The 18777-nt window shown below is 46.3% G+C and overlaps 2 protein-coding genes across 2 annotated transcripts in view; one reads left to right on the top strand and one right to left on the bottom strand.

Moving 5' to 3' along the window:
• The window catches only part of LOC148827801 (scavenger receptor cysteine-rich type 1 protein M130-like), a 446693-nt gene that overhangs the window by 211406 nt on the left and 216510 nt on the right, over window positions 1-18777 (bottom strand). The gene's annotated exons all lie outside the window — the stretch shown is intronic.
• Window positions 2682-17385, top strand: LOC148827813 (mamu class I histocompatibility antigen, alpha chain F-like). Its single transcript, XM_088926194.1, has 6 exons — window positions 2682-2729; window positions 2907-3173; window positions 4575-4853; window positions 4978-5091; window positions 7689-7745; window positions 17014-17385. The coding sequence occupies exons 1-5, from the start codon at window positions 2699-2701 to the stop codon at window positions 7724-7726; spliced, it is 729 nt and encodes a 242-aa protein (XP_088782320.1). The 5' UTR covers window positions 2682-2698; the 3' UTR covers window positions 7727-7745; window positions 17014-17385.

Below are 18777 nucleotides of genomic sequence, written 5' to 3' on the forward strand. Positions count from 1 at the left end.
ACTATGGGCATCACATTTTGCACACACCTATGTATTTATTTTATATTTATTTTGTTGTCTTTTGTTTTTATAACTATTCTGATGTCTGTTTTTGCTTGTCTTGGGCTGGACTGCTATAGTTCCCTACGGGATCAATAAAGTCTTATCTACAGTGGTGTGAAAACGTTTTTGCCCCCTTCCTGATTTCTTGTTTTTTTGCATGTTTGTCACACTGAAATGTTTCAGATCATCAAACAAATTGAAATATTAGACAAAGATAACACAAGGAAACACAAAATGCAGTTTTTAAATGAAGGTTTTTATTATTAAGGGAAAAAAAATCCAAACCTACATGGCCCTGTGTGAAAACGTGATTGCCCCCTAAACCTAATAACTTTTTCACACCACTGTATAATGTAGGATGTCGGAGTTGATATGTTAGCAGTCAAGAAGAACCTGTTGTGGTAATAGCTCTGTACAGACTGGTAATTGGCTGCCAGACCTGGGACATGATAATATACAGGAATTCAGGCAGAGAGTCTTTGTCTATTTTAACAGAGCAGTGGTTTGCTATTGTGAAGACTGAGTCTGTCCAGAGACTATTATATCCATTGACACAGTAAAGCTCTTCGGTATCAGATGAATGTTCGACTAACAACGCTATAAAAACAATGCAGTGTCGACCATGAAAATGTCTGAACAGCCGAAATGTTGTTTCTCTTTCTCTCCCGTTCCTTTGCGGGATCAACATGTTGTAAACGAGTCTCATGTTCGCGGTGCTCCGGGATTTCTGTACGTCAGCTTGTTCATTTGATAAAGTTATTTTAGACACATCCCACCCTTTTCTGAATACAAATACGCAAACAAATACACAATTAAAGTTAGGAAAAGCCACTGACTGGACAAACCGTGATAAGTAAAACATGCTGATTACAGAACAGGTAACGTAACGTAAAAGGGTAAAACCGACGCGAGACTCGGGTAAATTACATTCACTCACTAAAACACAGTGAGTTCGGGGTTCCCAGTCCTGGTCCCTGGGTCACCTGGCTCTAGGTGAGCTCTGTCCCAGACTGATGGTTCAAGCTGTCTGTTTCACAGGCGACAGGTGCGTCTGTGTGAACCTGCGCCCAGGTGTGTCGCCTGCTGTCACTCAGAGCTGTCTGTCCCGCGCGCACAGGTCAGAAATAGCCCAGCCAAGGAGTATTAGTGCTTTATCAACAAACTGTAATAACTTTTATTTTATACAGTATCTTTCCTGGGGCCTCTCATGACATCAGTTTGTTGTCATTAATTTCCCTATGTCGGATTTTTTACCAGTAAAAACAGTATCTGCGACACACACAAGCAAATACACAGGCTTTCTGAGCACCGCCCGCGTGTAAAACGAGCCTGACAGGTTACCGAAACCGAAAGTACTTGAGTGTTATGAAACACTGGCGTCCTCACCTGCACAATCACCTTCGCTTTGGTGTTTTAAGGGCTCTTTTTCTTTCTCTTTTTCATTTTTAAGAGCTCGAATCAAACAGAGCAGGGGCATGATGATGCTGTTTGCTGCTCTGGTGGGTTTGGGTCTTCCAGGCTGGGTCGCTGGAGATGAGTCCTGCTGGTGCTTTTCCAGATGCACGAGTAGTAAACTCGGGATAAGGGCTCGCTGTTTTTTTTATGTTTATGTACGGCTAAAGCTATACTTTAATCATTATTTTATTGTCGTCACTTAGTTTGCATCTGTACATTTCGTTTACAGCCTTGGGGGTCATTAATTATGATAATTATGATACGCTTTCCGTGAAGCACAACAAAAACATAATTTCCTCTTCAAGTCTCAATTCCATAGATTTAACGTACAAACAGGCCTGTTGTCGTGACTGAGTGATTTCTAGCAATTGGTGTCTTGCCAGACTCACCTAGCTGGGTAATTTCATAAGGGTCCAAGGAAAGTGTGCTCATATTTGGAGCAAAAGTGTCTACAGCGCTGAAAATTGACGGACCTGAAAAGCTGGGAGAGGCAGTGACAAAAAGGCTGTATTTATACACATGAACTAATTTATGTTAAATCAGCTGATTTGGTATGAAAAAAAAATGCAAACAAACCATCTCTCCAGGACCACTGTTAATATAATATTATATTATATAATACATTATATTATGTATTATATTATACATAATAGAATGTATTATATTACATATAATACTGAATACACACCTGAAGAAGGCTCCACGGCCAAAACGTTGTGTTCTCTTTCTTCTTTTTTTTCAGCATGGAATAAACCTATTACTTGTTCCTTTGCAATATAATATAATGTTGAGTGTGTCTGTATTAACCTCTCTTAATGCAGTGTAATGTCCAGTCAGTGTGTCTGTATTAACCCCTCTCTCTCAGTGCAGTGTTAATGTACTGGAGTGTCCAGTCAGTGTGTCTGTATTATCCTCTCTCTCTCGGTGCAGTGTTACTGTACTGAAGTGTACATACTGTGCAGTAAGTATTAACATACTATTTCTTTTTTTTCCAGAGAGACATATTTTGGTAGACTCATATATGGTTGAACTTGGTTCGGAACAGAATGGGAAATTCCAGGGCTTAGTCTCTCTGGATGGGGAGCCCTTGATGGAGTACAGCAGTGGTATGAAGCGTGTCATGTTCAAGCAGGACTGGCTGAAGCAGGTCGCAGTAGATTCTGCAAACCAATGCAATCTGGAGGAGCTTTTCTTCTTTGAAATGATGAAAGAGCTAAAAAACGTAACTGGTGGTGAGAGGAAAAACCTAATATTTTGTCACAAATATGTGATATTTTGTCCTCACATGTATAGAACTCTTTGTTGACACATAATGTTGATTGCCTGTGAATTGTGTATGTTATTTCTCTGGTGGTCTCTCAGGTGTTGAAGAGAGGTAACAGTGAAGCTCATTCTTGTCCGTCTCTCAGGGGTTCATTTCCTGCAGAGGTTTGTGGGCTGCTCAAAGGATGAGAAAGGAAGGGTGGAATCATTCGACTGGATCGGGTACGATGGGGAGGACATGCTCGAGTTCGACAGCTTCAACACCCAGTGGGTGAATCTCTCTCCAATCCACCAGTCTCTCAAGATGCACATGGACCGCAACACAGACTACAATAGAGAGAACAGAGATTATCTGAAATACATTTGTCCCGAGCTCATGGACAGCTACCTGAAGTTTAGGGGACATCACTCAGGTGAGTGTGTGAGAGGAAATTGTGCCAAAATATGGGCCAGGAATTAGGTGTGCATAAATGTGCCAGTAGCCATATCACCCTGTAACTCACAACTAATAACCCCCTGAAGCTCAGCAGGCATGAGCCTGGCCAGTACCTGGATAGGAGACCTCCTGGTAAAGTTAAGGTTGCTGCTGGAAGAGGTGTTAGGGGGGGACAGTAGGAAATGCTGACTCTTTGGTCTGGGTGGGCCCTAATGGCCCAATATAGTGATGATTGTGAAAAGGCACTGTCCTTCAGATGACGTGTAAAACCAAGGTCCTGACACTCTTTTGTCATACAAAATCCCAGGGCATCTCTTGAAAAGAGTAGGGGTGTTACCCTGGTTTCCTGGTCAAAAAATGTCCCATTGGCCTTTATCAATCATGGCCTCCTAAAAATCCCCATCTATGAACTGGCTTCATCACTCTGCTCTCCTCCCCACTGAGAGCTGGTGTGAGGGGAGTGTACTGGCGCACTATGGCTGCCTTTGCATTGTCCAGGTGGGGGCTACACTTTGGTGGTGGTGTGGAGGGGAGTCCCCATTACTTGTAAAGTGCTATGAGTGGAATATCCAGAAAAGTGTGACGTAAGCGTAATTATAGAGGGAGTGTGCTTTGGGTCTAGAGTTTTGAGGAGCCTCTACCCTCTTGACCCTGTCTGTTTAAAATGTAGTTTCCTTTATGCAGGAAGAGAACTATAAGTCCCAAGATACCTTGGGGGGAAACAGCCTGCTCATTTTTTTTCTGAGCTGTGAGGAATTATCCGCCTTCTCTCTGGCTCCAAAGGTGGTAGCTTACAAGTTGGGGCCTTTTGTTTGAAGAGAACTTAACAGACAGTCTAGCTTTTGGTGATGGTTTATTTTAGACTCTAGAGAGGACAAAGTGAGTAATACTGAAGAAGTTGCTCATATTATTCCTCCTAAAAATAGGGAGCTGTGTTTTTATTTTTGGTTGGTTTTACATAGGGTTTTGTAAAGCTCTCAAGGCTGAAGTACTTTACTGACCCTTCTCTGGTAATACAATGTTAAGATCCTTGTTGGTTGTGACCCAGCGAACTCTGAAATTATTCCAGAATAAACAGATAAGAAGCATGTTTGTGTTCAGTCAGTGTGTCTGTATTAAAACCTCTCTTTAAGTGTAGTTTTAATGTACTGGAGTGTCCAGTCAAAGTCTGTATTAACCCCCCTCTCTCTCTCAGTGCAGTGTTAATGTACTGGAGTGTCCAGTCAGTGTGTCTGTATGAACCCCTCTCTCTCTCAGTGCAGTGTTCATGTACTGGAGTGTCCAGTCAGTGTGTCTGTATGAACCCCTCTCTCTCTCAGTGCAGTGTTAATGTACTGGAGTGTCCAGTCAGTGGGTCTCATTAATCCATGTCTTTCAGTCTCTCCTCAGGTGTTTGTCTCTGCCAAGCAAACGGGATTCTTTCAGACTCTCTATCTCTCCTGTCTGGTCACTGGTTTCTACCCTGGAGACATAGTGGTCAGTCTGTCCAGGAATGGAGAGAACGAGACAGAGGAGGTGCAGTCTAGTGGGATCAGACCCAACGGTGACGCCACCTTCCAGCTGAGGAAGAGTGTGGAGATCAGAGCCAGTGAGAGAGAGGAGTACAGATGTACTGTTATTCACCGTGGCTCCAACTACAATGTTACATTGACATGGGGTACGTCACTGGAACTCTTCAGATTATATTGTACTAATTCTACACTGAAGCTCTTGAGCTCACTCAGTCTCCTGTGCTATAGAGATTGGCACACTGTATAACTCTGTGCTGTGTGTGTTGTCAGGTGGATCCGAGTCCCAAGATCCCAGAGTTGCCATCAGTGTAGCTGCAACTGCAGTTTGCTTGGTACTTCTTGCAACAGGAGCGGTTTGCATTCTTCTCTGGAAGAGGAAGATGGGTAAGAGTTAATTACCAGTTTACACATACAGATGAAGCAGAAGTTAACACTGAGCTACAGATGCAGCCATTCAAAGTGTGCGGTACAGACACGTACCGCAGGTAATTGGCTGTGGTGTCGCGTATCATGACGCAAGATGACGCTGGGTACCGCGGTGCGTGATTGGTTGACCGACAGGGGCACTCGTGGTCCGTTGGTCTGTCGTAGAAAGACTTACTGTAAACGTCTTTACTGTGCCCGTTGTAGATATTGAATTTTACCACTGAAGGGAAATCTTAGTAGCTGAGCATAAAAAGAATAGGAGCATACTGTAACGCGTGTGAAGGCCATAAACGATATTAATTTTGGAACATAAACATACAGTATATAGCTGGTCTTGGTACTTTAAAGAAAAAAATACACACCAGTATTCCATTTCTCCCTAAACATTTTAAGCATCGAAGTCTTTAACTAAAGAGATACCGGAGTCAACAAGCATACTTTTAGAATTTGATTAATAGGGAATATAATATGGAATCGCGTATCTAAAGAATTTAATAACGGTATGATTATATTCGTGTACTGCGACAGGGCTGTGTGGGGCTGTTTCGCCTCCCTGTTCATGTGAGTTGTCTTGTAGCCTACTGGTCTACGTGCCTGACTAACAACGGGCAGGTTGTGTGTTTGAATCCAGCTGGTGCTGGACTTTTCTTTTAACAAACATTTCTTCGAAAAAATAGAATAGCGATATTATGGACAATCAATTGACTTTTATATTTCAAAATATCGCAACATGATCGATTCTAAGTCATTTTTGATAACAATGAATAGTCACCTTCTTCCCTTCTGACAACGGTCCCTGCTTCTGCTTCCTGCTTCTATTGTGTGTGTGTGTGTGCAACAGAGTAAATTTTTATAGAGAAATGGAGGCTGGACAGTATGCGTTACAATATAAACATTTATATTGATTTAAATCGTGTTCTGATTTAAATCGCAAACGCGTGTTATCCTTTACAGGATAAAAACAACCAGAACAGCAGCAACAACAATATTGTATTTCATTGCACTTTGAAAACCAAGTAATAACCTAACTATACAGTACGTGCAAACGTTTCATATGTTGCTGTCGTGAATGCCTGTGTACCCATAAGTATCTTATTTGCCTTGAGTCCTGTCTATCTCTGTCCCCCTCCCCCCTCTCTCCCTCAATTCAATTCAATTCAAGGTGTTTTATTTGCATGACAGATGGGTACAATTCTTGTTGGGAATGTATATTTTGATATTTACACCCGGCGCGGCACCAAGGGAGTGTCTGCATTTATAACTTAGTTTTTAAAATTAGTCAAGCAATATGAAGCATCTCCTTTTACTTTTAAGTCCCTTAAATACATTGAGCACAGCTTTCTCACCACTTAAGATTGCTTTTTGATACCATCCTTACACAAAGCAGAAACTTTCTGATGACTCACAGTACAAGTGGAAAGATTACAGATTTTAATCGTCTTTAATTTTGTTACGTTATACGTTTTAGGAACGTTTCATCTACACAAACACCACAAAACTATTCTCGATTGTATTTCTGAATGTTATGTTACACCTGCAGTAGTTCACTGTTTTAAATACATCGAATTAAGAAAGTTATGTGTAGCACTTTAGATCTTTTTTTCTGAACCAGAAAATGCCTGTGAATGCCTGTGGAGTGTATCTTATTAAGCTCTAAATTGCATTTTGAGTGCGGTTTTTGACTTTTTTTAAATTGCATTTTGGGCGCGGACAGCACATACAAGGGTTAATGAACTGCGCCAAGAAATTTAAAATAGTATTCTTTAGGTGTGAGGGTAGGAGTGGACCGCAGCAGGCATAATCAGCAAACCAGGAAAACAAAGAACAGGACAGGTGAGATGTGTATCCAGAAAACGAGTGATCAGAAAAAGGAAATGGTGTTACGCCCAGGTTTTCGACCCAATTGTTTTAACTTGCTAATGCATCAGACACATTTCCTGGCGTATTGTGTTTTAAATAAAATAGGAGTGTCTTTCCCTGGCTGCTGTTCTGGTTGTTTTTATCCTGTAAAGGATAACATGCGTTTGCGATTTAAATCAGAACACGATTTAAATCAATATAAATGTTTATATTGTAACGCATACTGTCCAGCCTCCATTTCTCTATAAACATTTACTCTGTTGCACACACACACACACAATAGAAGCAGGAAGCAGAAGCAGGGACTGTTGTCAGAAGGGAAGAAGGTGACTATTCATTGTTATAAAAAATGACTGCGTGACACTGCGTGATACCGCGACACGCCCACCGGGGTATGCCGCGAAATACCTCACCCATTTTGAATGGCTGCATCTGTAGCAAGTACTGCACTGTCTCTTCACATTACAGTATCTGTCACTCATACTGTCAGTGCTGTCTCTCTGTATTCTGGATGTGTAGTTCAGTATTATAGAATGGTCAAGGGTCACACATGAGAAATGCCTCTCTGTATGACAGTGATATTGGACTGTATTAATATAGTACACAAATATGAATTTAGAGATTCAAAGTTAAAAAACTCCTGGTGACTGTGTTGTCTGCAGACTAAATAACATGACTTACTGCTTCATTCCCAGGAAGAGAGATGCTGAGTAAAAAAGTCTCAGTCCCCTAAGTGGACAGTGGAGACTCAGGTGAGACTCTGCTGAAAGGGGGAGAGTGATGGGAAGGGTCTGTGGGAGCGATAATGGCCAGTGTGGGTCTGTATTTGTTGGTGGTCAGGAGCAGGTGGCTGTAGGAGCAACGAAGTTCAGTGTGTGTCTGTTGTTGGTGGTGGTCAGTAGTCTGTGGATGTGGGAGCAGTGATGGTCAGTGTGTCTGTTGTTATTGTTGGTCAGTAGTCAGTGGCTGTGGGTGTGCTGATGGTCAGTGTGTCTGTTGTTGTTGTTCGGTAGTCAGAGTGTGTAAGCAGTGATGGCCAGTGTGTCTGTTGTTGTTGGTCAGTAGTTGTGTCTGTGGGAGCAGTGATGGTCAGTGTGTCTGTTGCTGTTGGTCAGTAGTCAGTGTCTGTGGGAGTGGTGATGGTCAGTGTGTCTGGTCTTGTTGTTGGTCAGTAGTCAGTGTGTGTGGGAGCAGTGATGGCCAGTGTGTCTGTTGTTGTTGGTCAGTAGTTGTGTCTGTGGGAGCAGTGATGGTCAGTGTGTCTGTTGCTGTTGGTCAGTAGTCAGTGTCTGTGGGAGTGGTGATGGTCAGTGTGTCTGTTGTTGTTGGTCAGTAGTCAGTGTGTGTGGGAGCAGTGATGGCCAGTGTGTCTGTTGTTGTTGGTCAGTAGTTGTGTCTGTGGGAGCAGTGATGGTCAGTGTGTCTGTTGTTGTTGGTGGTCAGTAGTCAATGGCTGTGGGAGCAGTGATGGCCAGTGTGTCTGTTGTTGTTGGTCAGTAGTCAGTGTCTGTGGGATCGGTGATGGTCAGTGTGTCTGTTGTTGTTGTTCAGTAGTCTGTGGCTGTGGGAGCAGTGATGGTCTGTGTGTCTGTTGTTGTTGGTCAGTAGTCAGTGGCTGTGGGAGCAGTGATGGTCAGTGTGTCTGTTGTTGTTGTTGGTCAGTAGTCTGTGGCTATGGGAGCAGTGATGGTCAGTGTGTCTGTTGCTGTTGGTCAGTAGTCAATGGCTTTGGGAGCAGTGATGGTCAGTGTGTCTGTTGTTGTTGGTCAGTAGTCAGTGGCTGTGGGAGTGGTGATGGACAGTGTGTCTGTTGTTGGTCAGTAGTCGTGGCTGTGGGAGCAGTGATGGTCAGTGTGTCTGTTGTTGTTGGTCAGTAGTCGGTGTCTGTGGGAGCAGTGATGGTCAGTGTGTCTGTTGTTGTTGGTGGTCAGTAGTCGGTGTCTGTGGGAGCAGTGATGGTCAGTGTGTCTGTTGTTGTTGGTCAGTAGTCAGTGCTTGTGGGAGCAGTGATGGTCAGTGTGTCTGTTGTTGTTGTTGGTCAGTAGTCAGTGGCTGTGGGAGTGGTGATGGCCAGTGTGTCTGTTGTTGTTGGTCAGTAGTCAGTGGCTGTGGGAGCAGTGATGGTCAGTGTGTCTGTTGTTGTTGGTCAGTAGTCAGTGTCTGTGGGAGCAGTGATGGTCAGTGTGTCTGTTGTTGTTGATCAGTAGTTAGTGGCTGTGGGAGCAGTGATGGCCATTGTGTCTGTTGTTGTTGGTCAGTAGTCAGTGGCTGTGGGAGCAGTGATGGTCAGTGTGTCTGTTGCTGTTGGTCAGTAGTCAATGGCTTTGGGAGAAGTGATGGTCAGTGTGTCTGTTGTTGTTGGTCAGTAGTCAGTGGCTGTGGGAGTGGTGATGGACAGTGTGTCTGTTGTTGTTGGTCAGTAGTCGGTGACTGTGGGAGTGGTGATGGCCAGTGTGTCTGTTGTTGTTGTTGGTCAGTAGTCGATGGCTGTGGGAGCAGTGATGGTCAGTGTGTCTGTTGTTGTTGTTGGTCAGTAGTCGGTGGCTGTGGGAGCAGTGAGGGTCAGTGTGTCTGTTGTTGTTGGTCAGTAGTCAGTGGCTGTGGGATCGGTGATGGCCGGTGTGTCTGTTGTTGTTGGTGGTCAGTAGTCGGTGTCTGTGGGAGCAGTGATGGTCAGTGTGTCTGTTGTTGTTGGTCAGTAGTTGATGGCTGTGGGAGCAGTGATGGCCGGTGTGTCTGTTGTTGTTGGTCAGTAGTCAGTGTCTGTGGGAGCAGTGATGGTCAGTGTGTCTGTTGTTGTTGTTGTTGTTGGTCAGTAGTCGGTGGCTGTGGGAGCAGTGATGGTCAGTGTGTCTGTTGTTGTTGGTCAGTAGTCAATGGCTGTGGGAGCAGTGATGGTCAGTGTGTCTGTTGTTGTTGGTCAGTAGTCAGTGGCTGTGGGAGCAGTGATGGTCAGTGTGTCTGTTGTTGTTGGTCAGTAGTCAATGGCTGTGGGAGCAGTGATGGTCAATGTGTCTGTTGTTGTTGGTCAGTAGTCAGTGTCTGTGGGAGCAGTGATGGCCAGTTTGTCTGTTGTTCTTGGTCAGTAGTCAATGGCTGTGGGAGCAGTGATGGTCAGTGTGTCTGTTGTTCTTGTTGTTGGTCAGTAGACAGTGGCTGTGGGAGTGGTGATGGCCAGTGTGTCTGTTGTTGATGGTCAGTAGTCGGTGGCTGTGGGAGCAGTGATGGTCAGTGTGTCTGTTGTTGTTGGTCAGTAGTCAATGGCTGTGGGAGCAGTGATGGTCAGTGTGTCTGTTGTTGTTGGTCAGTTGTCAGTGGCTGTGGGAGCAGTGATGGTCAGTGTGTCTGTTGTTGTTGGTCAGTAGTCAATGGCTGTGGGAGCAGTGATGGTCAGTGTGTCTGTTGTTGTTGTTGGTCAGTAGTCGATGGCTGTGGGAGCAGTGATGGTCAGTGTGTCTGTTGTTGTTGTTGGTCAGTAGTCGGTGGCTGTGGGAGTGGTGATGGTCAGTGTGTCTGTTGTTGTTGTTGGTCAGTAGTCAGTGTCTGTGGGAGCAGTGATGGGCAGTGTGTCTGTTGTTGTTGGTGGTCAGTAGTCGGTGTCTGTGGGAGCAGTGATGGTCAGTGTGTCTGTTGTTGTTGGTGGTCAGTAGTCGGTGTCTGTGGGAGCAGTGATGGTCAGTGTGTCTGTTGTTGTTGGTCAGTAGTCAGTGCTTGTGGGAGCAGTGATGGTCAGTGTGTCTGTTGTTGTTGTTGGTCAGTAGTCTGTGGCTATGGGAGCAGTGATGGTCAGTGTGTCTGTTGCTGTTGGTCAGTAGTCAATGGCTGTGGGAGAAGTGATGGTCAGTGTGTCTGTTGTTGTTGTTGTTGGTCAGTAGTCAGTGGCTGTGGGAGTGGTGATGGACAGTGTGTCTGTTGTTGTTGTTGTTGGTCAGTAGTCAATGGCTGTGGGAGCAGTGATGGTCAGTTTGTCTGTTGTTGTTGTTGGTCAGAAGTCAGTGGCTGTGGGAGTGGTGATGGCCAGTGTGTCTGTTGTTGTTGTTGGTCAGTAGTCGATGGCTGTGGGAGCAGTGATGGTCAGTGTGTCTGTTGTTGTTGTTGGTCAGTAGTCGGTGGCTGTGGGAGCAGTGATGGTCAGTGTGTCTGTTGTTGTTGGTCAGTAGTCAGTGGCTGTGGGATCGGTGATGGCCGGTGTGTCTGTTGTTGTTGGTGGTCAGTAGTCGGTGTCTGTGGGAGCAGTGATGGTCAGTGTGTCTGTTGTTGTTGGTCAGTAGTTGATGGCTGTGGGAGCAGTGATGGCCGGTGTGTCTGTTGTTGTTGGTCAGTAGTCAGTGTCTGTGGGAGCAGTGATGGTCAGTGTGTCTGTTGTTGTTGTTGTTGTTGGTCAGTAGTCGGTGGCTGTGGGAGCAGTGATGGTCAGTGTGTCTGTTGTTGTTGGTCAGTAGTCAATGGCTGTGGGAGCAGTGATGGTCAGTGTGTCTGTTGTTGTTGGTCAGTAGTCAGTGGCTGTGGGAGCAGTGATGGTCAGTGTGTCTGTTGTTGTTGGTCAGTAGTCAATGGCTGTGGGAGCAGTGATGGTCAATGTGTCTGTTGTTGTTGGTCAGTAGTCAGTGTCTGTGGGAGCAGTGATGGCCAGTTTGTCTGTTGTTCTTGGTCAGTAGTCAATGGCTGTGGGAGCAGTGATGGTCAGTGTGTCTGTTGTTGTTGTTGTTGGTCAGTAGTCGGTGGCTGTGGGAGCAGTGATGGTCAGTGTGTCTGTTGTTGTTGGTCAGTAGTCAATGGCTGTGGGAGCAGTGATGGTCAGTGTGTCTGTTGTTGTTGGTCAGTAGTCAGTGGCTGTGGGAGCAGTGATGGTCAGTGTGTCTGTTGTTGTTGGTCAGTAGTCAATGGCTGTGGGAGCAGTGATGGTCAGTGTGTCTGTTGTTGTTGGTCAGTAGTCAGTGGCTGTGGGAGCAGTGATGGTCAGTGTGTCTGTTGTTGTTGGTCAGTTGTCAGTGTGTGTGGGAGTGGTGATGGCCATTGTGTCTGTTGTTGTTGTTGGTCAGTAGTCAGTGGCTGTGGGAGCAGTGATGGTCAGTGTGTCTGTTGTTGTTGTTGGTCAGTTGTCAGTGTCTGTGGGAGCGGTGATGGTCAGTGTGTCTGTTGTTGTTGGTGGTCAGTAGTCGGTGGCTGTGGGAGCAGTGATTGCCAGTGTGTCTGTTGTTGTTGGTCAGTAGTCAATGGCTGTGGGAGCAGTGATGGTCTGTGTGTCTGTTGTTGTTGTTCAGTAGTCAGTGGCTGTGGGAGCAGTGATGGCCAGTGTGTCTGTTGTTGTTGGTCAGTAGTCAGTGTCTGTGGGAGTGGTGATGGTCAGTGTGTCTGTTGTTGTTGTTGGTCAGTAGTCAGTGTCTGTGGGAGCAGTGATGGTCAGTGTGTCTGTTGTTGTTGGTCAGTAGTCGGTGGCTGTGGGAGCAGTGATGGTCAGTGTGTCTGTTGTTGGTGGTCAGTAGTCAATGGCTGTGGGAGCAGTGATGGTCATTGTGTCTGTTGTTGTTGGTCAGTAGTCAATGTCTGTGGGAGCAGTGATGGCCAGTGTGTCTGTTGTTGTTGGTCAGTAGTCTATGGCTGTGGGAGCAGTGATGGCCAGTGTGTCTGTTGTTGGTGGTCAGTAGTCGATGGCTGTGGGAGCAGTGATGGTCATTGTGTCTGTTGTTGTTGGTCAGTAGTCAATGTCTGTGGGAGCAGTGATGGCCAGTGTGTCTGTTGTTGTTGGTCAGTAGTCTATGGCTGTGGGAGCAGTGATGGCCAGTGTGTCTGTTGTTGGTGGTCAGTAGTCGATGGCTGTGGGTGCAGTGATGGTCAGTGTGTCTGTTGTTGTTGGTCAGTAGTCAGTGTCTGTGGGAGCAGTGATGGCCATTGTGTCTGTTGTTGTTGGTCAGTAGTCAGTGTGTGTGGGATCGGTGATGGCCAGTGTGTCTGTTCTTGTTGTTGGTCAGTAGTCAGTGTCTGTGGGAGCAGTGATGGTCTGTGTGTCTGTTGTTGTTGGTCAGTAGTCAGTGGCTGTGGGAGCAGTGATGGTCAGTGTGTCTGTTGTTGTTGGTCAGTAGTCAATGGCTGTGGGAGCAGTGATGGTCAGTGTGTCTGTTGTTGTTGTTGGTCAGTAGTCAATGGCTGTGGGAGCAGTGATGGTCTGTGTGTCTGTTGTTGTTGGTCAGTAGTCAATGGCTGTGGGAGCAGTGATGGTCAGTGTGTCTGTTGTTGTTGGTCAGTAGTCAATGGCTGTGGGAGCAGTGATGGTCTGTGTGTCTGTTGTTGTTGTTGGTCAGTAGCAGTAGTCAGTGTCTGTGGGAGCGGTGATGGTCAGTGTGTCTGTTCTTGTTGTTGGTCAGTAGTCAGTGTCTGTGGGAGTGGTGATGGTCAGTGTGTCTGTTGTTGTTGGTCAGTAGTCAATGGCTGTGGGAGCAGTGATGGTCAGTGTGTCTGTTGTTGTTGTTGGTCAGTAGTCAATGGCTGTGGGAGCAGTGATGGTCTGTGTGTCTGTTGTTGTTGTTCAGTAGTCAGTGGCTGTGGGAGCAGTGATGGCCAGTGTGTCTGTTGTTGTTGGTCAGTAGTCAGTGTCTGTGGGAGTGGTGATGGTCAGTGTGTCTGTTGTTGTTGTTGGTCAGTAGTCAGTGTCTGTGGGAGCAGTGATGGTCAGTGTGTCTGTTGTTGTTGGTCAGTAGTCGGTGGCTGTGGGAGCAGTGATGGTCAGTGTGTCTGTTGTTGGTGGTCAGTAGTCGGTGGCTGTGGGAGCAGTGATGGTCAGTGTGTCTGTTGTTGTTGGTCAGTAGTTGATGGCTGTGGGAGCAGTGATGGCCGGTGTGTCTGTTGTTGTTGGTCAGTAGTCAGTGTCTGTGGGAGCAGTGATGGTCAGTGTGTCTGTTGTTGTTGTTGTTGTTGGTCAGTAGTCGGTGGCTGTGGGAGCAGTGATGGTCAGTGTGTCTGTTGTTGTTGGTCAGTAGTCAATGGCTGTGGGAGCAGTGATGGTCAGTGTGTCTGTTGTTGTTGGTCAGTAGTCAGTGGCTGTGGGAGCAGTGATGGTCAGTGTGTCTGTTGTTGTTGGTCAGTAGTCAATGGCTGTGGGAGCAGTGATGGTCAATGTGTCTGTTGTTGTTGGTCAGTAGTCAGTGTCTGTGGGAGCAGTGATGGCCAGTTTGTCTGTTGTTCTTGGTCAGTAGTCAATGGCTGTGGGAGCAGTGATGGTCAGTGTGTCTGTTGTTGTTGTTGTTGGTCAGTAGTCGGTGGCTGTGGGAGCAGTGATGGTCAGTGTGTCTGTTGTTGTTGGTCAGTAGTCAATGGCTGTGGGAGCAGTGATGGTCAGTGTGTCTGTTGTTGTTGGTCAGTAGTCAGTGGCTGTGGGAGCAGTGATGGTCAGTGTGTCTGTTGTTGTTGGTCAGTAGTCAATGGCTGTGGGAGCAGTGATGGTCAGTGTGTCTGTTGTTGTTGGTCAGTAGTCAGTGGCTGTGGGAGCAGTGATGGTCAGTGTGTCTGTTGTTGTTGGTCAGTTGTCAGTGTGTGTGGGAGTGGTGATGGCCATTGTGTCTGTTGTTGTTGTTGGTCAGTAGTCAGTGGCTGTGGGAGCAGTGATGGTCAGTGTGTCTGTTGTTGTTGTTGGTCAGTTGTCAGTGTCTGTGGGAGCGGTGATGGTCAGTGTGTCTGTTGTTGTTGGTGGTCAGTAGTCGGTGGCTGTGGGAGCAGTGATGGCCAGTGTGTCTGTTGTTGTTGGTCAGTAGTCAATGGCTGTGGGAGCAGTGATGGTCTGTGTGTCTGTTGTTGTTGTTCAGTAGTCAGTGGCTGTGGGAGCAGTGATGGCCAGTGTGTCTGTTGTTGTTGGTCAGTAGTCAGTGTCTGTGGGAGTGGTGATGGTCAGTGTGTCTGTTGTTGTTGTTGGTCAGTAGTCAGTGTCTGTGGGAGCAGTGATGGTCAGTGTGTCTGTTGTTGGTGGTCAGTAGTCAGTGGCTGTGGGAGCAGTGATGGCCAGTGTGTCTGTTGTTGTTGGTCAGTAGTCAATGTCTGTGGGAGCAGTGATGGCCAGTGTGTCTGTTGTTGTTGGTCAGTAGTCTATGGCTGTGGGAGCAGTGATGGCCAGTGTGTCTGTTGTTGGTGGTCAGTAGTCGATGGCTGTGGGTGCAGTGATGGTCAGTGTGTCTGTTGTTGTTGGTCAGTAGTCAGTGTCTGTGGGAGCAGTGATGGTCAGTGTGTCTGTTGTTCTTGTTGTTGGTCAGTAGTCAGTGTCTGTGGGAGCAGTGATGGCCATTGTGTCTGTTGTTGTTGGTCAGTAGTCAGTGTGTGTGGGATCGGTGATGGCCAGTGTGTCTGTTCTTGTTGTTGGTCAGTAGTCAGTGTCTGTGGGAGCAGTGATGGTCTGTGTGTCTGTTGTTGTTGGTCAGTAGTCAGTGGCTGTGGGAGCAGTGATGGTCAGTGTGTCTGTTGTTGTTGGTCAGTAGTCAATGGCTGTGGGAGCAGTGATGGTCAGTGTGTCTGTTGTTGTTGTTGGTCAGTAGTCAATGGCTGTGGGAGCAGTGATGGTCTGTGTGTCTGTTGTTGTTGGTCAGTAGTCAATGGCTGTGGGAGCAGTGATGGTCAGTGTGTCTGTTGTTGTTGGTCAGTAGTCAATGGCTGTGGGAGCAGTGATGGTCTGTGTGTCTGTTGTTGTTGTTGGTCAGTAGCAGTAGTCAGTGTCTGTGGGAGCGGTGATGGTCAGTGTGTCTGTTCTTGTTGTTGGTCAGTAGTCAGTGTCTGTGGGAGTGGTGATGGTCAGTGTGTCTGTTGTTGTTGGTCAGTAGTCAATGGCTGTGGGAGCAGTGATGGTCAGTGTGTCTGTTGTTGTTGTTGGTCAGTAGTCAATGGCTGTGGGAGCAGTGATGGTCAGTGTGTCTGTTGTTGGTGGTCAGTAGTCAATGGCTGTGGGAGCAGTGATGGCCAGTGTGTCTGTTGTTGTTGGTCAGTAGTCAGTGTCTGTGGGAGCAGTGATGGTCAGTGTGTCTGTTGTTGTTGGTCAGTAGTCAGTGTCTGTTGGAGCAGTGATGGTCAGTGTGTCTGTTGTTGGTGGTCAGTAGTCAATGGCTGTGGGAGCAGTGATGGCCAGTGTGTCTGTTGTTGTTGGTGGTCAGTAGTCGATGGCTGTGGGAGCAGTGATGGTCAGTGTGTCTGTTGTTGTTGGTCAGTAGTTGATGGCTGTGGGAGCAGTGATGGCCGGTGTGTCTGTTGTTGTTGGTCAGTAGTCAGTGTCTGTGGGAGCAGTGATGGTCAGTGTGTCTGTTGTTGTTGTTGTTGTTGGTCAGTAGTCGGTGGCTGTGGGAGCAGTGATGGTCAGTGTGTCTGTTGTTGTTGGTCAGTAGTCAATGGCTGTGGGAGCAGTGATGGTCAGTGTGTCTGTTGTTGTTGGTCAGTAGTCAGTGGCTGTGGGAGCAGTGATGGTCAGTGTGTCTGTTGTTGTTGGTCAGTAGTCAATGGCTGTGGGAGCAGTGATGGTCAATGTGTCTGTTGTTGTTGGTCAGTAGTCAGTGGCTGTGGGAGCAGTGATGGTCAGTGTGTCTGTTGTTGTTGGTCAGTAGTCAATGGCTGTGGGAGCAGTGATGGTCAGTGTGTCTGTTGTTGTTGTCGGTCAGTAGTCGATGGCTTTGGGAGCAGTGATGGGCAGTGTGTCTGTTGTTGTTGGTGGTCAGTAGTCGGTGTCTGTGGGAGCAGTTATGGTCAGTGTGTCTGTTGTTGTTGGTGGTCAGTAGTCTGTGGCTATGGGAGCAGTGATGGTCAGTGTGTCTGTTGCTGTTGGTCAGTAGTCAATGGCTGTGGGAGAAGTGATGGTCAGTGTGTCTGTTGTTGTTGTTGGTCAGTAGTCGATGGCTGTGGGAGCAGTGATGGTCAGTGTGTCTGTTGTTGTTGTTGGTCAGTAGTCAGTGTCTGTGGGAGTGGTGATGGTCAGTGTGTCTGTTGTTGTTGTTGGTCAGTAGTCTGTGGCTCTGGGAGTGGTGATGGCTGGTGTGTCTGTTGTTGGTCTTTCAGGTGTTTCTTCACACATCAGTTCGGAGGGGAGTACCAGTTCCAGTGTGACAGATAGAGGAGCTTGCGATCAGGCTGAAGAATTTGACCCCATGCTGCCCCCTAAAAGCCAGAAGCTAAACAGTGATGTTGAGACAAAGCAAATAATGCTGGAACATAATTTGTGACCCCTAGTTCACACAATATATTGTCACAGGTGTTTTATACACACTGACCTACACAGTTTCACCAGTGTCTTGACCGCAGCATCAAGAAGCAGTGAAACACAATGCTTAAACACACACTCACCTCCTCCAGCACTGAGAGAAATGTGTGCCAGAGCAGAGAAGCAGGTTTAAAGTCAGCTGTGCCGAGACATTTTCACCAGTAATCTTTCATGCCCTTCTTCACTTATTCTGCTTGTTCTTTAATGTTTGTTTTTTTAGGCCTGTGATTGTATCTAGGTTTCTGGGTTGTATTGTATCTGGGTGACTGTCTCAATGAGATACAGTATGAAACTGGCATAGTTGCTTCAGGCTAATTATCCTGATATATCTGAGACACTGCGCTGTTCAGGGCTCTTCCTCTTGGAGGCACTGTTGTGACAGGAAGCGGTCAATAATCTGGGAACGGAGACAAGACAGGACTAGGGGAACAACCTCCCCGTCTTCCCTGCACCCCAAGAGGAGGACATGAGGATCAGAGGATTTACAAACCAGCCAAGAGCTGATGATACTGGAATCCAGCTACAGTGAGACTTGAGCACTGGGGCTTGGTCATTGTTGCACTACTGAAATTTGAATTTAAAATCAAAATATGAAATTTCCTCTTTTCTTTCTGGGTATTATTTAGCATACGTACTGTATTTGACCATGTTTGAAGATGATTTGCGATAAGTTGACAATGGTATAGTGAGTGGAACATTGGAAAAACATGTTTGCATCTGAATATGCTTTTCATTTTATATTAATTAAATCCATATTGTAGCACATTAAAATGCACCAAGAAGAGAATCTGAGAACTAATTGCATGTTTCTCAGCTCTCAAAAACCTTTCTAGTCTGTCTGTTTGAGAATTTTGCAGGAATATGTTTTGAAACCTGTATTGTAATACTTTTTTGTTACCAAGGTCTTCAATAAAATAAAGCAGACTTTAATATTTGAGGCTTGCAAGCAATGCTGCATGTTAGTGACTGAGTATTGGTTTACTAGATGCTTCCCTACAGGCCTGCATGTTCCACTATGAACCTCAGGGGTGAAGACTTGATTTAAAGTGTTTGCTGTCGAAAGGGAACAGTTTGAAGTGAAAGGGTGCACAGTGTTTTGGTTGATTTGACAGGTTGGTGATGGGAGAGAGGTGGAGGTGGGGCTGGACAGGAGATGTCAGAATGGCGGGAAGTTTGGGTGAGGCTGTGCAAGTACTGAGTGCCCTGTAAACAGATATCTGAGATAGCTACAGCATGCAACTGGGAGAGAGTCACTGTGCCAGGGCTCTGGGCTTTAACACAGGTCTCAATCACAGAAGAGAGGTAGTACATTTTACCAGGTGAGAGAGTCATTGTCTCAAGGTGAAACTGTCTTCGAGGGATGTTGCATCCAAAATACAATGGAAACCATCACATTTAAGCTTTTTTGGGGGGATCGAGAAGACGATCATGGTGAGACTCAAAACATACCTGTGTTTTCTTCTTTTGAGAATGAGTGGATTATTGAGGCGCAAATACAGATGCAGCCATTCAAAATGCGCGGGCGATACCGCATTATTTTCCGGTACGCTGTACGCAGTCTA

Source organism: Atractosteus spatula, chromosome 10 (genome assembly GCF_055471065.1).
Source record: "Atractosteus spatula isolate fAtrSpa1 chromosome 10, fAtrSpa1.hap1, whole genome shotgun sequence".
Lineage (NCBI taxonomy): Eukaryota > Metazoa > Chordata > Actinopteri > Semionotiformes > Lepisosteidae > Atractosteus > Atractosteus spatula.